At 34.9% G+C, this 19515-nt stretch overlaps 2 protein-coding genes across 6 annotated transcripts; both read right to left on the bottom strand.

The window, feature by feature from the left end:
- Positions 1–1507: 1507 nt before the first annotated feature.
- Positions 1508–4051, bottom strand: LOC100818543 (transcription factor PHYTOCHROME INTERACTING FACTOR-LIKE 15). 5 transcript variants are annotated; one of them, XM_006589028.4, is made up of 6 exons: positions 3592–4051; positions 2823–3453; positions 2631–2732; positions 2475–2540; positions 2299–2364; positions 1508–2209 (listed from the first exon to the last, which is right to left on the bottom strand). In XM_006589028.4, exons 1-6 carry the CDS (start codon positions 3660–3662, stop codon positions 1796–1798), a joined length of 1350 nt encoding a protein of 449 aa, XP_006589091.1. In that variant the 5' UTR covers positions 3663–4051; the 3' UTR covers positions 1508–1795. The 5 variants fall into 5 exon arrangements, with proteins under 5 accessions (XP_006589091.1, XP_006589093.1, XP_040861652.1 ...); XM_006589030.4 differs by having other exon boundaries at positions 3535–4049; XM_041005718.1 differs by having other exon boundaries at positions 3539–4049.
- A 3382-nt stretch (positions 4052–7433) lies between these two features.
- LOC100816945 (meiosis-specific protein ASY3) lies at positions 7434–14351 on the bottom strand. The gene is made up of 11 exons (XM_006589033.3): positions 14095–14351; positions 13713–13788; positions 11614–13131; positions 11382–11508; positions 10959–11078; positions 10807–10867; positions 10563–10712; positions 10429–10487; positions 9452–9586; positions 8645–8736; positions 7434–7789 (listed from the first exon to the last, which is right to left on the bottom strand). The coding sequence occupies exons 2-11, from the start codon at positions 13743–13745 to the stop codon at positions 7718–7720; spliced, it is 2367 nt and encodes a 788-aa protein (XP_006589096.1). The 5' UTR covers positions 13746–13788; positions 14095–14351; the 3' UTR covers positions 7434–7717.
- Positions 14352–19515: the final 5164 nt, after the last annotated feature.

Here is a 19515-nt window from a genome sequence, read left to right as displayed (position 1 = left end):
TGATACATGAGACGTGATAATGTGTTGTCTTGAGATTATGGAAGCCTGATGAATTGTGTGTAGACCCTTTAAGGGTAACGAGTTAATGCGTGATGAGTATTGTGATTGGATCGACTGTGGGATGTAACATCCCATTTTTCGTAAGCTAATTTAAAAAGAATTATTATTTATAAATAAATAGAGTTTTAGAAAAATAATGTGATTTTATAAATAAATAAATAAAAAGATATAATTATTAATTAAAATAATGATTTGAGAGAAAATAAATAGGGTATTTTATTTATTTGTTTGATAGAGAATAAAATAGAGTTTGTTTTTATAAAATAATAAATAAATAAATAGAATAAACCTAGCTATAAATAGTGTTAGGTCAGTTTTCACACTGACGTTTCCTCTTCTTTCCCTCATTTTCGCTTCTCCCATTCTCCTCTCAAAACCCTCTCTTTTTCCCACAGACCACCAAATTTGTCTCAGAAAAACAACAATCTCGGACTCATTCACTGTCGGATCGTCGTGAAATTTAAGCACCAGGTTTGAAACTTAATTCCGAGCATTATCACCGTTGTGAATTTTGAAATAATGTCGAATCTGAGAGAAATACCCTTCGCATCATAGCTTTTTCCTTTCCAGCAGAAACCCAAAACTGTTTCGGTAAAACTATGATCCCGGACTCGTTATACGTTGGATTGTAGTGAAATTTTGAGATGTTGTTCGAGAGTCATTTTACGATAATACAATGGTGGAGGTGTGCAGAATTGGATCTCGAACAACATATCAAAATTTCACGATAATCCAACGGTTAACGAAACTGGGATCGTAGTTTTACCGAGGCAGCTCTGGGTTTCTGCGGGAAAAGAAAATGCTACGATGTGAAGGGTATTTCTCTTAGTTCTGACATGATATCGAAATTTACAGTGGTGAGAATGCTCGGAATTGGATTGCGAACCTTGTATTTAAATTTCACAACGATCCAACGGTGAATGAGTCCGAGATCGTTATTTTTCTGAGACAAGTTTGGAGGTCTGCAGGAAAAAGAGAAGGTTTTGGGAGGAGAAGAGAGAGAAAAACGAAAATGAGGAGAAGAGGAGACATCGTTCTAACCTAACATTACTATTTATACCTGGATACACACAACTTATTATTATTGTATTTATCTATTTTTAATATTTTATAAAAAGAAACTCTATTTTATTCCCTATCAAACGAATAAATCAATTTTTTTTTTATTTTCCTTCAAACCATTATTTCTCATTATTTATTTATTTATAAAAACCTGATCATTTTTCTAAAACTCTATTTATTTATAAATAACAATTTTATTTTAAATTAGTTTACGAAAAATGAGATGTTAGATACATCACTTTGTAAAGTATGAATGAAAGTTGAAGTATGAACAATATTCTATATTTAGCATGCACATCACAACTAATGTTAGTGAATGAAGCACTTGGCAATAGTTTTAACTTCTAAATGTTGTGTTGTTATTAGAAGCCTTCATCGCCTAATAAGACACCTTAATTTGAATAATTCATACAGAATGGTACTGGATGATAACTAAGAACCATACTTCTATGCTTCCAATGAATCCAATGACCATTTTCATCAGTGTTTCAAATTAAGCAGTAAAGCATCCAACCATGAAGTGTCAGTGTCTAGTTGCTGAATATTTATTATCAGATCCCACAATCTTTAAATCGACTTTTCTAGCAATTGCCTTAGACATGCTAAATTTTATTTCTTCTCTTTTTGGGATACAAATTGATGGCTAGTGGGGAAGGGAAACCTGACTCGGTGCTTATTGCTTTGTTGCATATTCAGCTTGTCCACTAATAAACAAGTTCTTGGGGGACGAGGCCATTAGAGTAGTTAACTGGGAAGAAGCAGGGTTTTCCGCCAGGTTGATGTTTGTGCTAGTTGCAAGAGGGGTGGGTTGTGTAGAAGGATTTCCAAGCATTGGAATGAAAGGTGCATGAGAAATTGGCATGGGTGGAACTTGGTTAGGGAAACCAAACATGTGAACTCTGTTGTCAGTGATACCATGCAAAGGTGTAATAGGGAACTGAGGGAGGCTACAAGGCATGGCTGTGCCTGGCCTGAACCCCATACCAAGTCCCATTAACTGATGTAAATGGGGTGTGTTCATCATATGATGAGCAGCATTAGGTAGCATCATGAACGGCATACAAAATCCAGCACCCATTGACATCATCTGCATCATAACACTAAGCTTAATATATGACTGTTTAACTAACAAGGCCTAAAAGCAATTTGATAAGAGGTAAAAGACTTGAAAATTACCTGTAACTGAAGCTTTAGGGTCTTAAGATATTCGATGGCATCATCAAGCATTGAAGCTTTGTCCGTCTAAGTAAGAGACATACAAGACAAAAGTATAGAATTAAAACAAGTACAAAAAAAGTATAGCATATTCAGAAAAGGAGGGGGAAGGGATTATGTATATCCAAATTCCAAACCTTATTGCAATTTGGTATGAGCTCCTTCAATATACGCATCCTCTTGTTGATCTTATCTCTTCGCTTCTGCCAACATCCACAACAAGATGTTACTAATTAATCTAATAATCTCCAAGTTACTCTTTCTCTAATAATCTCCTACATTATTTCCCTCACCCTTTCACATAAATTATGAACTTCTGCATTCCTACTTCTCTTGACACCGGTGCCTTCCCAAGCAGGCTTTTCCTTCACTACATCTTCTGGTTCTTCATCATTCTGCACCAAGTTTATCAAGCTTCATGAGACCTGATAACAATGCTATGCTTACTAAGAAGGTGAAAAAATAGAGTATACTTTTCCACTTACATTGCTTAAATACGTTGAGTCATCGATATCATCATGTGTCCTGCTACACACGTTTCTGTTATTTGAGGCTCCAATGGAGCATAGGGAAGAAGATTCCAACAAGCCTTCATCACAGTATTTTTGTTTAGTATCATGAGCTTTTCCCTTTGCTCTATGTCTTGCTGAGCTTGAGGTTTGGTTAAAATATTGACCACGAGATCCATGAATACTATCATGACCAACAGCTTCAGATTGCTCATCAGGAGGTGTTGTTTCCTCACTTCTTGGAACCATGTTTGATGTATCAGAATTTAAAGGGTTCTTTTGTCTTCCCGGTGATCCTTTAGGTGAGTTTATCACTAAGGAACGATCAAGACCTTTGCTGCTAGAATTAGCAGCCTTTGCAAACTTACCAGAATTTTGGTCATTGCTTTGATGAGAATTTGGTTGAGAATTGTCCAAGGCAGAGTCCCTTTGAACTGGGAAGTCCATGAGGGAGTATAGTGAGCTTAACCTTGCACTTTTTGCATTGAAGGAACCTTCGCACGAGGGAGTCATTCGTGTGACGACACTTGATGTTGATGATGAACCTCCTTGCTGCACGTGAAGTTGACCATTTTCCCATACCAGCTCAAGGGAACCTTTGCCATAACTGGAACATAATAAAACCACACACTTTTAGTAACTAAAAACCATAAAGAAGAGAAGAAAAAAAGAAGAAAAAAAGACAAACTTGCTTGTTGAATATAAAAAGAGAATAGAATCGAATCTTTAAGTAGCAATAACTTGCATGGAGTCTAGATAAGAGGTGCTTCTAGTCATCCCTGGTTTGGTGGAATCAGGCATCTTCTCAGCAGCCATTAAATAATTACATTATCTTCCAAAAGAAATTTCAGGTGCTCACAGAAAAACCAAACTGCGTGCAACACAAGCTCACCTATATGCTGTATTGTAACCGGTTTCACTTGTGAGGACTAATGTAACTGATAATCAGCACTAGCTAGAACAGATACAAAGATACTAAATAAAGAAGCTACAATTATATTATACTAGTTTGCAGTACTAGTAGTATTGAAATGGAGAGGGGATGGAAGTGGACAAAAGCAAAATATTACGTTATAAGGAAATATTGAAGGGATGATCATAGTTCTGAAATTAGTTAATTAAATTAATAATAACATCTAGTGGTCCTCCTCATAACTGTTGAGGTTGTACATTGAGCAATGTAAAATTGAGCTAGTGTCGCATCGTGTCCACAAAATTCTAGTTATCCTATCTGTCATATATTATGGGAGTTAGGTGCCAATAGATGAGATGGGGATATATCCGTCAAGGGAGTGAGGTGGACCAGTGTCAATTTGTTGGGTAGCAACTAGCAATGGGAGATGAAAATTGGAAAATCTCAATCTCAATCAATGGATCATGAGCAAGCCAAAGAAGCAACTTGAATTCTGTGTATAACCCTAAACCTTATTATATGAATTATTTTATTACTCATTTATGTTTCCCCATTTGATCATCCTCGTACAAGTTGAGACTTTTTCCTCACTCCCAATGCAGAAACAATTATTTTCAGAGCTGATCATAAGAGATAATTTTGTATTTCTTCATATGAGAAGGTAAGATAACTCTATTCTCAGTTTAGTTTTATTAACTTTAAAAATTATTTTTAAAAAAGTTTTAAATGAAAATTTAAAGGTAAAGTAAAAATTATTTATCATTTTATATTTTCTGAACTTAAAAAATGATTTAAGTCTTGAGAGAGAGAAATGGAAAGAAAAAAAATGATTAGCAAAGATGGAAAATGTTGATGTACACTATTTTTTAGAGTGTAAATGATAACAAGAGATATAAAGAAACAGAATAGTAAAAGTTAAAAAAAGTTATAAATAAAAAGATATATAAAAGTGAAATAGAAGACAAAGAAATAAAGTATATCTATGATCATAACCTAACAACGATGGAGAGAGAAAGAAACAAAAGAGGAGGACTCACATCAAAGAACCCATTATGGAGAGAGAGAAGAGAAAATAAGTTAATATTTAAAGAAAAAAAATCATTAATCAAAATTCTCTTAAATTTATTTTTTTAAAATTAAACTTAATTAAACTTTTAGTGTTTTAGATATAGTAACTATGCAATTTTGGTTCTTAGGTTCCAAAGTCCTTCAAGAATAATAATTGTGCTACTTTTTGCATCTCTATTAATTTCGTTTAGTAATTTGATACTAGATTATGAGAAAACTAATATATTATTTGACATGTATATTGACATTACTTAATTACACTTGTATCATTTCGATATAATGATTATAAAAGATCAAAAGTGTAATTAAATCATGTCAATATATATCACTCAACATATCAATTATCATAATATCTTCTAATATTATATTAACAAAATTTATTATATATTTAATTTGAGATTGAAACATGGAGGGATCATAATTACACATACAATACTTGAGGACTAAACTTTCACAATAATACTAAAAATGTAATTCAGTCAAAAATCATTAATCTAAATTCTCTTAAATTGATTTTTTTAAAAGAAAAATTAGACTTGATTGAACTTTTAATTTTTTAGATATAGTAAATATGTGATTTTGGTTTCCAAGGTTCCAAAGTCCTTCAAGAATTACAATTGTGCCACTAATGTCTCTTTATAAATTTTTCATAAATATTTAACAAATTTTGCTAAGTACTAAAGTATGACATATTGATGGCATGACAACTAACATATTGTTTGACACATATAATTACGTATTGCCTACATATATGTTCACATAACTTAATTACAATTGAAAAAAAAAACTTAAATATAATTAAATCACATCAATATATGTGTTAACAACTATCATTTTATCTTCTAATGTCATGTTATCAAAATTTATAAAACGAGGGATTGAGACATGGAGGGATCACAATTACACGATTACGAGGGGTAAAACTTTTGCAATAATGCTAAAAATACAATTAAGCCTCACAAATAAAAATGTTAGTTTTTTTTTTAAAAAAAAAATGTTATTCAATTTCATATTTTAATGAGAAGAAAAAAATGCCAAACATGTCACGTGCGTGGTATGATCCTTCAATTAAAATCCACGTTTATTTATGAACAGACACATAATACATTGACAAGATGTATCTCATGTATATCAACTCTGGATTTTTTGCAAATGGGTGTTGAAACTAAGAGAGGTTGCAGGAGGGCAAGGAAGGTTAACAAAAGAGACTGTAGATGAGAAGTGAGAACACATCCAAATAAAACCCAACAACAAGGTTAGGAATAGAATGAAGTGTAGTAGGAAGCCACACCCTATCCTGAAGGAGACAACGGCTTTCACGTGGTACACTCACTGGGTTCACGTGTCTAGGGTTCTTCTTGTCTGTACTTTCGGTGTTCACTCCTTTGAATTTCATCGTCCAGCTGGCTTCACCATGACAAACTGGGACTGGGAGGGTGTCAAAACGATCCATCTTTTTCCCCAAGATGGTATTCTAATTACTATGCTTGTCAACATCCATGGTCGATGTTGACATTCTCATTCATTCATATTTTATTATTATGCAATCTAAAACTCTGTTCACCACTTTGGGGGTGGATTAAGGATGAGTCCTAATCTCTCTATAGTCTATACTCTATACTATAATCCAAACCTTCTCTTCCCAAATAATTTCACCACTGATCCCCTCTCCTCAGATACAAACAAAGAATCTTGCTTCTCTTTTTTTGCCATTTTTAGTTTCCTCCTAAAACAAAAAAATAACTCACGTTCGAAGTTTCTAGGCTTTATAGCGGACACACTGTATTTGGAACAAAATAATTTACACTATTGGTGTAAGTTGAAAAGCATTTTTTTTAAAATAGAGTAAATCAAGTAATCAACAACTGGTTTAGAAAATCGACAATGTCATAGTCGATTTATTACTTTTTCTTTTAAAAAAATTTATAAGAAAGTCAACAATGGTGTGATCGATTTATTAAAATATTTTTTAACTAAAAATTAACATGGATATTATCTACTTTTTATTTTTTTGATCTTTGATCTAAAGAAGTTGAAAGGAAAGAAATAAAAAAAAATGAGATAATTTTTAAGTAGTTCCGTGAGAGAAAAAATGAAAAAAAAAGAGTGTAAAATGGCAATATCAACATAAATATATATATATATATATATATAATATAAATAAGAGTATTTTTTTATTTTGTACATAATAAAATAACTTCTCTTTTTCTTTCCAATTTGGTGAAAAACATCTTTCAAAGGGCCATAATAAAATGTCTTCTTTTCCTCCTTTGTTGAACCATTCCACAAGGTGGAAAAATCCCAATTTTCATTGTTTTCCATCCTTCTAGAGTCATTCCTGAATCCTTCCCTCTTCTACTCACTCAAACAAATATAACCCTCTTTGAAACATATAAAAAAAAAAAATATCTAACAACTTTAAAAATATCTCATTTTCTTTTTTTTCTTCTTTCCTTTCACTTTTTTCCCTAAACTAAATGTATCATAAAACATTTTTTTAGCCTAAAACTCAAACACCATGCATTTGAAATATATTTATCAGTTGTAAAAACAGTGTAGTGGAGCAGCCATCTTGCGATTGGGAAATCAGAAAATGACTGAGGAAATAAAAAAAAATCTCAATTCTCAATGACACTTGAGGATGTCTTCTATCCTACAAATCACACACAGTAATAGACCCAGAATTTGAGTTTGATAAAGGAAAATTTAAGTGATGTTACTTGAACTCGGCCAAATTATCTATTCTATGTACTTAAAAGAAGAGGAAGGGGGCATAATATTAAGTACAGAGTAATCTTTAATGATTAGTCCTAAGGATCTAGCGAAATCTCAAGGTGCACTTCCTTCTGAGCAAAGTTTCCTAACTTGCAGAGAATCAGCAAAAATCATATCAATTTAGTATTTCCTCTTTCAAGCACATAGCTACAACCTGCTTCAATTGTAGAAGTTTCCCCCTCGCATTCTGCAGCCAATTAAGAGGATACAATCAGAATCCAACAAGGTAAAAATTGCTCGTTATCTCTATTTGCAGCAATGTTGTAAAGAAATGACAATCGATAGGTAAAAGGAAAATCTAAACAAGGGGAACAACTAATGCCAGCTGACCCAGCAAGATATCACATTCACATCCTAAATTCAATGAACAATGCAAGGGAATCAAAAAGAGCCTGGTCCCAACAAAACTTGGCGTTTTAGTTTTATTTTCTCTACGTGTATGGATTCTCTCATGCCTCTCCAAATTTTTTCTCTACAGCTAAAACCAAAACCATTCAATATATTATCTCTCCAAATTAATTGCTGTGCAATGATCAATGAAAGGCCAAGATGTTGAAGGATATTGGCTGTATGGTAACTTGGCTGGAGAGGATCTCTGCCTAACAAACATAATCCAAATGGTTGGTTATCCAGCATTTTGCAGGCTTCAGTGATTGTAGTCTTGCAGACAACGATTCAAGGGAAATTTTTATCATCACCTATTTTCTCTTCCATCCCACTTTCACATTATTTTCTTCCTATCTTTCTCTTTCTTTTACATTGCACACATCATATCTATCATTTTCTCTCTATCTTTTTCTCTTTTCTTCCTATTTTTGTCCTTTTTTCACCTCAGTCCACCCCAGTTATAAGCTGACAAATATCATTACTCGTGATTCAAGTATATTTTAACGCAATAGTGTGATTCAGTGTATCAGGACACTAGTAATTCGAGAATCAAGCGATTGATTGATGACCAACCACCAACTCATTCATATAAAATCATATCAAGAGAGTGAAAACCAAGTACTGCACATAGCAACTACATGTAACGAATACTTTCCTCTTGTGTGAATGTGATTTTCCTTTGAGCGTCATCAAGTTGGATCTGCACTGCTGCTTCAACTTGCGACAGAAGCTTCTTATGTGCTACTCCTATAACACAAGATATATTCAAAATGAGGCCACAACCTACATGATACTTACCAATAATGCAAATGGTGATTTTTCCTTTTTTAGGAAGAGATTATAACCAAGAGCTCTACCAAGCTCTAATCCTTTATCAAGCTAACCACAAAGTGGTTGCCAGTCAAAACTTTACAAAGAAAACTTTAAAAATATCTCGAGTTTTCTTTCCAAAACATCATTGTCCATGATTTTTGTTGTGTAATACATTGAGACCCTTCTCATTAAAAAAAAAAAAACTTGCGCTGCTGATACTATGACACTATCTTTATGTAACTAAAATTTTAAAACAAAATAATTAAAAGAAATAATACAGAAGATAACATAAATATGTCCAAACTGTATCATGGCTCTAGTGATTTGAAAGGTTAAAGGGGGAGAAAATATGAAAGAATTGCACTACTCCCTTGACATGACTCCATCTCTAATAGTCATAAACACCGTTTATTTAATCTTTCTTTTTCAAATAAAACTAAATTAAACACTACCCCTGAGTTGATATTTATAGATATTTTGTACTTAAAAAACAAAAGGACGTATCTATATCCAAAAGACATCTTTTGCATATTTGGATTAGATTAATTTGTTGGGAAAAACTGCATTTAGAAAAAAAGCTACAATCAAATTTTAACTATAAGTTATTCTAAACACAAAATAAGCTAATACAAATACTGTGTTTTCATACTTTGCTTTTCCATGGTTCTCTTGATCTCTATCCGATCTGCTTCAAGATCTTCAACAGTGCTCCTGCAATCCTGTAGATGCTGATTAACCTCTTCCTTGAATCTATTGTATATTAACCTCAACTGTTTCTGTTGATCTACATTTTTGTTAGAGGAAGAGAAGGTTAGAAAAGGTACGAAAGAGAGAAGAGAAAACACCTCCGGAAAAATTCATGCACTAACATAATCATATTACCAGAAAATGCCATTAAGAAAAGAAAATAAGAGGAAAACGTTGAATATAAAATTCAGAGGTGATATGTACATAAATAGTCATTTGTAGAACTACTAAATGCAAGATCTAGTGTAAGGACGCTTTCAGTAGAACTATACCATTCCATTCCTTTTGTATTGTCCTTTTTAAATTCTGTGACAAATAATTTTAGGACTTTCATCATAACTGTTGCCCTCATATATTCTTACCAATAAATATCTGCTTTCAAATCAAACTTTCTTCTGGATTTGTAGTGACCATTGTTATAGTACAACAATTAGAATATCATGTATTATTGAATTTAAAAGGCAAATAAGAAAAGGAGAAAGGGAACCGGGGTCCTCTCATGTACATGATAGCTTATATGCAAAATTTATGTCTATATCACTCTTCATTAAATGTCATTTAAATTCATACAACATTTTGTACAACAATATTTTGTGTCTCTCCTCCCCCACATCATTTTTTATATGTCAGAATGATGGAGCGACATAGACACAAAAAATGGTGTTGTATGAATTGTTGTATTGTATGAGTATCACAACTTGTTTCTATAGGACTCCATTTATTTAATGTCTAACAAGAGAGACAAACACAAAAACTTGCACATGACATAAACAATTTGAACACCTGAGATCTATTTCTAGAAGACAGACATATACGATAGCTACAATAGTTAAATCAAAACATAAATATATTAAACATTTGAGATCGAAATTTTGCTACCTTCAAATCTTGTTTCCAGACGTTTTCTCTTTGATTTACCGAGACTAGTAAGCTTTCCCCTGAAAGATTTTTTTCAGAAAAACATAAATGTAAGATACCGGAAGCTTAAGAATTCATCAGTCTAATATACCTACATGTCTGTCTGAATCTGGGAATGAACATTCTGCAGCTGCAGATGTATTTCTTCAGCAACAGACTTCAAAATTTCTGAGGATTTCTGACTTGTCATTGACTTAAGTTTGCTCTGAAGTTTGCCCAATTCCAAGGCTAACAGTTCAACAGCCCTATCAAATTGACAAGAATCATGTGTAAACATGAGCAGTAATTTGTATGGTTCTGGACTCATTAATCAATTTGTCGTGGGAAAAGATAAAACACCTTACAAACCCATCTTGATTCTGCTCAGAAGCTTCATCTATCCAATCACTGTCTCCTATCCCTAATCAATTGTGCAAAATTATAGTATAGAAATTGCATATATCTTAATAGCATATTTAGATAAAAATATCAAGTGTGAAGTGAATTTTTGCCTTTTGAAGACACTGAAGCTGGACTCTTGTTATTAAATTTACTGCCTTCTTGCTTGCACAGCCTTTTGATGGGATGAAGAGCAAAACTTTTCCTCTCGGAAGCATGTCTAACTTTTGAACCTACACTTACAGAGTTTAGATATAACTAAGAAAATGGCTCTGCTTTAAAAGGACACAATGGTGTACAAGGAAGGAAAACTACAGAATATCAGATAACGGTAACACAGTTTGTGCAACTGAAGTAAAAGCAACTAATGCATCAAATAACTAACACATAGGGATTTTAGAGGGCATGCAATGTTACATACTACTAACAATTATATGTGATGAATTTTAATTATTCATGGTGTATCAAGTGCAATGGCATGTATTTCATTCCTCAAAACCATTATCAATTATATCCTTATTTAATTACAGGCAAACCTTCATGATATCCTTGAAAGTTGTGCTCTTCAGATGATGGATCAGATGAACCACCTCCCTGCTCTTTTTTCTCTGTGTCAGAAGATTTGTCTTTTCTGGGAATAAAAGACTTGAGCTCTTCCATATCCTGAAATCTAATAAGGAATGGCAAAAGACAGAAATGCAACATTTCCAGTTCAGGGCCAAAACACTCAAAATTATCAACTTGAGACCTTTGGTGTGATAAGGATACAGAAAGTTGCATTTGTTCTCCTAGCCCATTGAAGTCTGGCTCTGAAGCCTGGGTATGAATGCTTCCCAGAGAAAATGTCCTTTCAGTTGATGCTGGACTATTAACATCATCTTCCTTTTGGCCTGTTTTCGGTGTTGAGTCAGGAAAAAAACTTAAAATAGGTGACTTAGGTTGAAAAGTAGGACTTGGAAAATCGTCTTGTGACTTGGCAGCAGCGTTTTGTATAACTGGATTACTTCTACATTCTTGCTGGTTTCCATTTTCTGAAACCTCAAGTTCTCCATGCTGATCTGTATTTACTATTGGTAGCTGGTAAAATTCTTTTTCTTGGTTTATGTTCTCTGTCTGAGGGCATTTTGTCTGATATTCAGGTGAGCTATATCCCCCAGCTACCTTCCCAAGTGAAAATGTTGTCCTGTCATGCAATGGTAGATCAGTCTTCGAAGTGTCTTGATGAAGTTTATCTATGGTGTCATTTTCAGTTAAGCAGATCTTATTTTTCCCAATTTTGGAATTCTTTCTTTGACTCTTTTTCTTCAAGGAACCATCATTTGGAAAAGCATCTTGCCTTCCAGTCCATTTTTCTTCAAAAGAGAATATAGTTTTCTCTCCATGCTTCTCTGTGTTTTTTGAAGATGGGCCACTTTTATCTTTTCCCAGTTGCTTTTTGGAAGACGTTCTCTTTCTGCTCAAAGAACGAGTTATTGGCCTCTGAGGAGTACAATCAGGATTTTCTGAATCAGTTTCTATAGTATCCGAATTTTGTATGGTCTTAGTGGATTTATTTTCCTTCTGGTACAAACGCTGCTCAAGTGGTAAACATTCCTCATCCGTGTTACGAGCATGAGAACCTGAATGGCAACTCTTAGGGGAAGAAGTGGTCCCCAATATTTGGCAAAGTTTCATCCTCAAATTCTCAGTTCTGTTTTCTGTTCTATTTATTTTGTCTTCTGGGTCGGTTTTGTCAGACATGAAGACTTGCAGTGCAGTGCTAAATGTAAATTCCTTTTCCTTTTCAGTGGTCCCGCCCTTCCTTCCCTTCATTCTGGCAGTGTCCGCATCAAACTTCTTGTAATTATTAGAAGCAAAAACAGAAGTCTGATGTGAGAAAAACTGAACCTTATGTTTCCCAGCTGCAGACTCTATCCCATTAGGCTCATCCCGGCCACCAGGAGAGACTAGTAAAGTAGAGGCTTGGTTGGCTTGCAAAATGGCCTCAGAAGTAGGTGTTCTTTGGTAAAAGGATTTAGAGATCCAAGAACACTTCACCTCTTGTGGACCTCCAGTTTGCTCTATATTAAAGGAAGGTGTCACTCCTTCAACTTGACTTTTTTCTCCAGGATAATTTCCCACTTTAGAGGTTACCCTTTCTGTATTTGGCGCGACAGCCCCGTCACCTTTCATGGCTCCATTTCTTGTGCTACCAATTGAATCTGCCATAACTCCTACAGAAATTTTCCTTGTCTGGCTAGAGGGATGGATATTGCTGCCAAAACTCCTACAACCACTCGTTCGCTCCTGAATACATAGTTCAAATCCATGAATATCTTAACTTTTTGTCCCTCAATAATAGAAACACTGAAACTAAAATTATAATTGGTCGTAGCCAGCAATAACAGTGAGAAGGGCATTGGAAAGTAATGGACAACAGATTATTTCTTATTATCGGGTGCTTTTTGTAACGATTATTGGGAAGCTTTTCTTCATCGTTTTTAACAAATCTCTTCCAATTTTGTTAATAGCGTTTTTTACAAAAAATATCCGTAAGTGGAGATAAATTAATTAGTTAAATAGGAAGAGATTAAGAAACCAGAATCATAATAATAAAAATTACAAGCACAAATTAATAATAAATTTAATATCACTAGTTAAATTAATTAAAGGTCTTAACTAGTCAGAAGTCAGAACAAAGGAAAAGCACAAACTAACTAACAGGACAAATTCCGCAGTGATCAACAAAACAAAACCTAACGAATCAATTACCCAGTGTTTCATATTGTTATAAATGAATTAACGAAGGAGCATAAATAAATTAGGTAAGTAGTGACCAAACTAAGTCAGATCAGAAAAGTCGCCAAATCAAGTTTGCAGCCACTTACATCATGCAAAATTTGACGCGCTTCAGCATCCATTTTCAGTTGTAATCCCCGCTAAGCATGGACGTGATTAACTAACCTGAAAAAAAAGTAACAAAAAAAATCAAATAAAGTTTAATAGAACAAATCCACACAAAACTCGGTTCAATTGCTCCTGAAGCCTCTGTTCAAGTCAGCAAAACGCAAAATACAAAAGAAACCATCAGTTTCGGAAGCTCCTTATCATCTCAACAGCCAAACAGAGTGCAAATAAAACATCGCAAATCGAGAAGAAAAAGCATGCATATCGCGTTCAAAGGGACTAACAACGCGAACAGGGAAATGGAAAGGAAATTCCAAAATTAACCCGAAGCAAACTAAGAATCGGAACTCGCAAATCGATTACCTGAGCAGAAACCCGAGAGAGAGGAATTGAAGAATTGGGAATCGGCACGTAGAAACAGGCTGCAGTGTGAATAGAGATTTGCGCGAAGGAGGAAACACACTTACGGAGTAACTCACTCTTCTGTGGAGCGAGTAAATGAGGAGTGTGAATTTGATTTACTGCAACGAGAAATGGAAACAAAACCCGAAAACTAAAAGGCGGGAAAAGGGTGTGAGAGGCCAAACCGTCTTCGAGTTAATATTGTCAGCATGGTGCGCATTGCGCATGACTGTTCACTATACATATATATATATTTGAATTACAATTTAAAATTGTATTAAAAATACTAGTAGTTTTGATTTTTAATTAATTGATGGGAAGGAAAGACCAAAAGATTCAAGACTTCATACCGTGTAATACTATTTAAATAACACCCTGAAAGTTCATAGGAATTTACAATAAGTTTATTTATTTTTTACTTTGCTTCAGAGAATACGAGTGTTTTTTATTTGATGAATCAAAGACTAATTTTGTTCGTAGTACATGATAGTTGTTAGATAAGAGAATTGTATCCATGATAAAAATTAAACACAAATTTCTTATTAAATAAATTATTCTTACTCTGCATCAACATTTTAAGTTAAAACAAGTTTAATTAGAAAATGTTTAGGTACTTATTTATCAAGATAATTTCATTTTTTATAGCCCCATAACTAAACTAATATGCTTATAAAAAAAATTGAACTAATACTATGTCTTTACTAGATTTTACTTGTCAAACTAAGAAATTATTGAAGTTCATGTGTCAATCTTGCCAAATTTAGTGATGTTTAACTAACTTAACCAATACATTGGGAACAACTGATATCTATAATCGTTAATAATCTATAACTATTAATAATCAAAATTATTTCATTTAGTGTTTATATTTTGAATATCTATAATAATAGATAAATGGATATCCATCTTGATAATGATTTTTTGTCTTCACTTTTTCTAGACGATTTTATCTCTAATAAACACCAACAGTCTTTACATGATTTAATAAAAAAAATAACAAGAATCATTTGCAAATGAGAAATACAAAATTTGGATTACCCATTCCATTCAACTAAAACTAAGTAATCGTAGTCACCCACTAGCTTTTCCCCACTCTTTCATTTTTATGCCTCCTTCCCTTCAACTCCACAGTGTAGAACATAATTGAAGATTTATCCCTTTTAAGTTATAGTTTCATTACCCCTTGAGTTTTATGCTTTTTGAAGTCATTTACTCACTCAGCGTACTAAAATTTTACTCTCTTGTTACATATGTGATGTCCTGTGGAGGATTCTTTTTTTTTTTTAGTTTTTTGATTTGACATGGATTAGAGTGATGTTTCGAATTTTGATCAGTTTGATTATTTTTTTTGAGTTATTGGTGGTCTTGGATTGTTCTTAAGCATTATTTTCTTATTTGACATTTGCGAAAAGGAAAAGGACTTATGAAAGCAAGGAATCCCTTTTCCTTCTGTTACTTTCGTTGTCTTACGATATTTTTTTTTGTTTCTTACTTGAATTTGTAGAGTTTCAAGCCAAAAGATAAGGTGCATGCATATTGGGAATTGAATTTTTACCACTAAGATTTAGGTGGCTTAAATGCAAAGTGGAAGATTGTATTTTACTATATGAAGCTTATTTGAATGGATGCATTGAAAATTATTTTTGTTTCAATTTCCAAGAGAACTTATTTGAATGGATGCATTGAAAATAGAATTAGTGGAGAAATAACACATGAAGAGAGAGAGTGTGAGAATAGACATTGTGAAACAAAGTCACTTTGTTGGAGAAAAATATCTTTGTGTGACAGTGTTGTCATTTCTTGTAACCATTGAGTGGAGTGCTTGGGTTTGTAGAGTGATACACAGTTTAAGGTGTGTTATAATTTTGTAATCATTTTGTGAGGAAATACTTTTGAGATGGTTCCGTGGACGTAGGTAAGAGGTGTTGAATCACGTAAAATTCTTGTGTTTGTTATTATTTTTTCTACGGTGTAATCTTTATGGTGTTCTCATGATCCTTTATTGGTGTGGGTAATTTTATTTGTAGGAGCATTGATTACCCAACAAAATTCTAGTTGATTGTGTTGTTGTGAAAGGGCGTAGAAGTCCTAAAATCGTTGGCGAAATGAGCGGTTTGGTTCTTGGTGACAGTTTTTCGTTACTGAATTGTGGGATCGGTGGTAAGTGTTGTTGTATGACTCCGACTTTTTCCCTACGACTCTAACCGCGATGGTGAATTTAGAGGTCACAAAGTACAGCAAAGCCACAGGGATTGGCAAAGGTGGCAGTGGTGGGAAGAAGAGGAAAGCTAAAAGTATCCGGAAGCATTACTTTGCAATGCAAAGAAGACTTCGCCAGTGTCGGCACTTTGATGCAAAGAATGCGACTGAGGGGTGTGAAGTTAAGGAGAATTTAAGTTTAAACAGTAATGTTATGAGTAATAATTTAGTTAGTGATGTTCCTATGTGGAAAACTATTGAGGGTGTTTCTTTGTTTGATATCCAGTTAATATTGAAGGTAAATGTTATACTTTAGAAGAGAGAGTGAATTCCAAAGGCAAGTGTGGCAATGGTGGGTTGAAAATAAATGCTCCTAATGTTTATGCGTTGAGAGACAATGCTAAGAATGATTTGGAATGTCTTTTAAACTCAACAAATGAGGAATGAGTATATGAAACTAAGTAAAAATCATAATCCTATCTTTTTACATGTGTTGGGTGTGAAAAATCCTATAAAAGCTCTATTTGGTATAATACAAAGGTGTTATGACAAAATTATCATGTTGATCAATATCTAGGAAAGGAGTACAGGACATTAGATATATGAAAGGAAAACAATTAATCCATAAAATCCATGTTACACACAAGATTGACATTCACAGAAAAAAAAATGTTATTTTTCAAATTTCACCTCAAGCAAGTGTTTCTCAATGCATTCCTCAAATTGTCGCATTTAAGACGTACCACCAATAAGTTCTTAAATAAATAGAATCAATATCAAATATGCATGAGTAACTTCTATAAATTAAAACTTTTTCAATGTAGTGTAGTTTTAACATGTATATTTATCTACATCAATTATTTTAGTGGCTTAACTACTTTGGTAATTGTTCTTACCAAAATCCGGAACCTTGGCACGTCAGGGATGACGTGGTTGAGTGAAGTCCTGAACTTTGCCCATCGACGTTGAGGGTGTCTTTGATAGGAGAGGGGACCTGCAAAACAAAAGACTCTGACACTCAAGTAAGAATGTGTGTAAGGAGAGTAAAACAAGTAATGTTGTAAATAGCTCGTATGAGCGAAAGAGAAAGAGAGGGGCACAGGCTTGTTGCCGTGTGCTGAGTGTGTGAGAGCAGGTCATGTATGACTGCATGCAAAGGGGTTCAATGAAACCTGTATTTATAGAAGATGAGCGAGGGTGCTAGTCCTTGTTTGTAGGGGTTTTTGTTAGCCTTGTAGATAATTTTCGGCTTATAGATGATAATTGGGAGCTTAAAGATAATGTTAGAGATAAATATTTGAATTATAGATAAAGGTAGAAGATATTTGTACCTTGTAGATAGTGTGGCGTTATAGATAATTTAATACATGTCAATAGATAAGATATTCAAATATATTTGAATAGTAGTTAAGTTAGAGATAACCTGTTTGTTGGGGAGCCCGACTGCTAACGGCCATGTGTTTTTACTCCTGTAGCAAGGCTGACGTGGAGGGTGGACACGTGTCTCTGAGTGTCATGTAGGATTTGTGGGTCCTAGACAGTACATAAGCCCCCCAAGCTTTGAGCCGGTTTGCGGGCGAAATAGGTTGTCGAGTACTTAACTACTATTCAAATAGAGGGTGATGAGTTTTTCAAGCTCCCTAAGTGTGGATGAGCGTTGTTTGGTGTCGAGCGTGGTAGCCTTGAAAAATGTGAGAGTTGCGAGTCGATGTGGCTTGTTAAGCCCCCGAGCTTGGACATGTGTTGTCCGAGCTGCTTTTGCCAAGTTGTCCATGATGGACATGTGTCAGGTGAGGTAATTCATCAGATTTGACAACTCTGCCCTTTTTTTGACTGTTGGAGAGTTTATTTAAGATAGTTCGTAATGGCTATCTGCTGTAACGGGGGCGTACGACACTTGTGAGGTACTCTTGCATACATGTCACACGCAGAGTGGGCACGTACTAGAGTAATGGTCGTACGCGAGTGGGGGAACGTTATGGTGCGAAATTTTAGAGCACCACTTTAGCTGCCACCAATTACCCAAAAGTCCATCTCCCCCTATAAATGGGGTGGACATTTGATTCAGGTCATTGTTCGTTGTCCTCTTGCTTATTTGCTCTCTTGTGGTTTTAGATTTTTTGGCCTCTTATTCTTTCTTCGTTCTTTAAGGTACTTCTTTCATCATGTCTTCTTCTTGTCTGATTCCACCATTGGTTTGGGTGATAGTGATTCAGGGGGCTCGATTTAGCAGCCCATTAGAGATCGGGAGGCCATCTCGATAGGCGGTCCCTCGTTTGAGGATACTTGCCGAGGTGTCTCCGATAGCAAGTCGTCCTCGTCGGAAAAGGTAAGAACTTTGCATTGAACAGGTGGGGCAACTTCTCGCCCTCGCAGAAGGGTGTAACCTTTTGCGACTGCTGGGGAGTCAATCCTAGTTACTATGATTATCTCCCTTTCTGCTTTTGTGGGTGTGAGGAGAGTTGGTGGCAGTAGAGATGTGAGGTCATCTCCTCGTGTTCGACCTAGCATGAGTGTTGTGTTATTGTCGTCCATCTCGGGCATTGTTGGGTATGAGTAGGTGAGGGACGATGTGCTGAAGTATAGGTCATCCTTGACCTCAGTGGTGAGCATCGTTGTGCTTCAAAGCCAGGTAAAGATGGTGAATGCTGAGGACTCCTATAAGCTGGTCGTTCAGGCTTGTAAGAGTGATGACTTCCCATTTCTGAGGGCGGTGCCCAGTTGTACGCCCTTCTTTTTTATGTGCATATGCTTGTTCGAGGTCTTGGGTGTTATTCTGCCCTTGACCGCATTTCAATGTGCTTTGTGGAGCACTTAAATACGTCCTCGTCCTAGCTTCACACAAATAGTTGGGCGATGGTGAGGGTGTTTGAAATCTTGTGTCCTTTCTTCAACATCCGGCCTAGTGTGTTGTTCTTCTTTTTTTCTTCCAAATGAAACTGTTTGGCAAGATTAGATGGGCATCCTTGAATAGTGTGTCCTAGAAGCTGTTCGAGTTTGACGCAAGCGTATTTTTCCGTTTCAAGGACCCTTTTTTCAAGGTTCTGGCTATTGATGTCGAGGTTGATGGAATGCCATTGATGTTCAATAGGGACGGGGAGCTCCGTTTCCTGCTTTACTGGCAGTATGATCATACCAGGTTCAAGTTGTATGACGAGGATCTACTGACCCTTATGAAGAGGG

This window comes from Glycine max, chromosome 10 (genome assembly GCF_000004515.6).
Source record: "Glycine max cultivar Williams 82 chromosome 10, Glycine_max_v4.0, whole genome shotgun sequence".
Lineage (NCBI taxonomy): Eukaryota > Viridiplantae > Streptophyta > Magnoliopsida > Fabales > Fabaceae > Glycine > Glycine max.
Note: the sequence above shows the minus strand (reverse complement) of the source record. Positions and strands in the feature narration are given on the sequence as shown.

Excerpts from the sequence above, each read along its gene's own strand:
- LOC100818543 (XM_006589028.4), bottom strand. The coding sequence starts at position 3,662 with ATGGCTGCTGAGAAGATGCCTGATTCCACCAAACCAGGGATGACTAGA. Across the intron at positions 2,541-2,630 it reads TTCATAATTTATGTGAAAGG|AAGCGAAGAGATAAGATCAA; the intron begins GTGAGGGAAATA and ends GGATGTTGGCAG. Across the intron at positions 2,210-2,298 it reads CCCTAAAGCTTCAGTTACAG|ATGATGTCAATGGGTGCTGG; the intron begins GTAATTTTCAAG and ends GTTATGATGCAG.
- LOC100816945 (XM_006589033.3), bottom strand. The coding sequence starts at position 13,745 with ATGGATGCTGAAGCGCGTCAAATTTTGCATGAT. Across the intron at positions 11,509-11,613 it reads GAGAACAAATGCAACTTTCT|GATATGGAAGAGCTCAAGTC; the intron begins GTATCCTTATCA and ends ATTAGATTTCAG. Across the intron at positions 11,079-11,381 it reads CTTTCAAGGATATCATGAAG|GTTCAAAAGTTAGACATGCT; the intron begins GTTTGCCTGTAA and ends CTGTAAGTGTAG.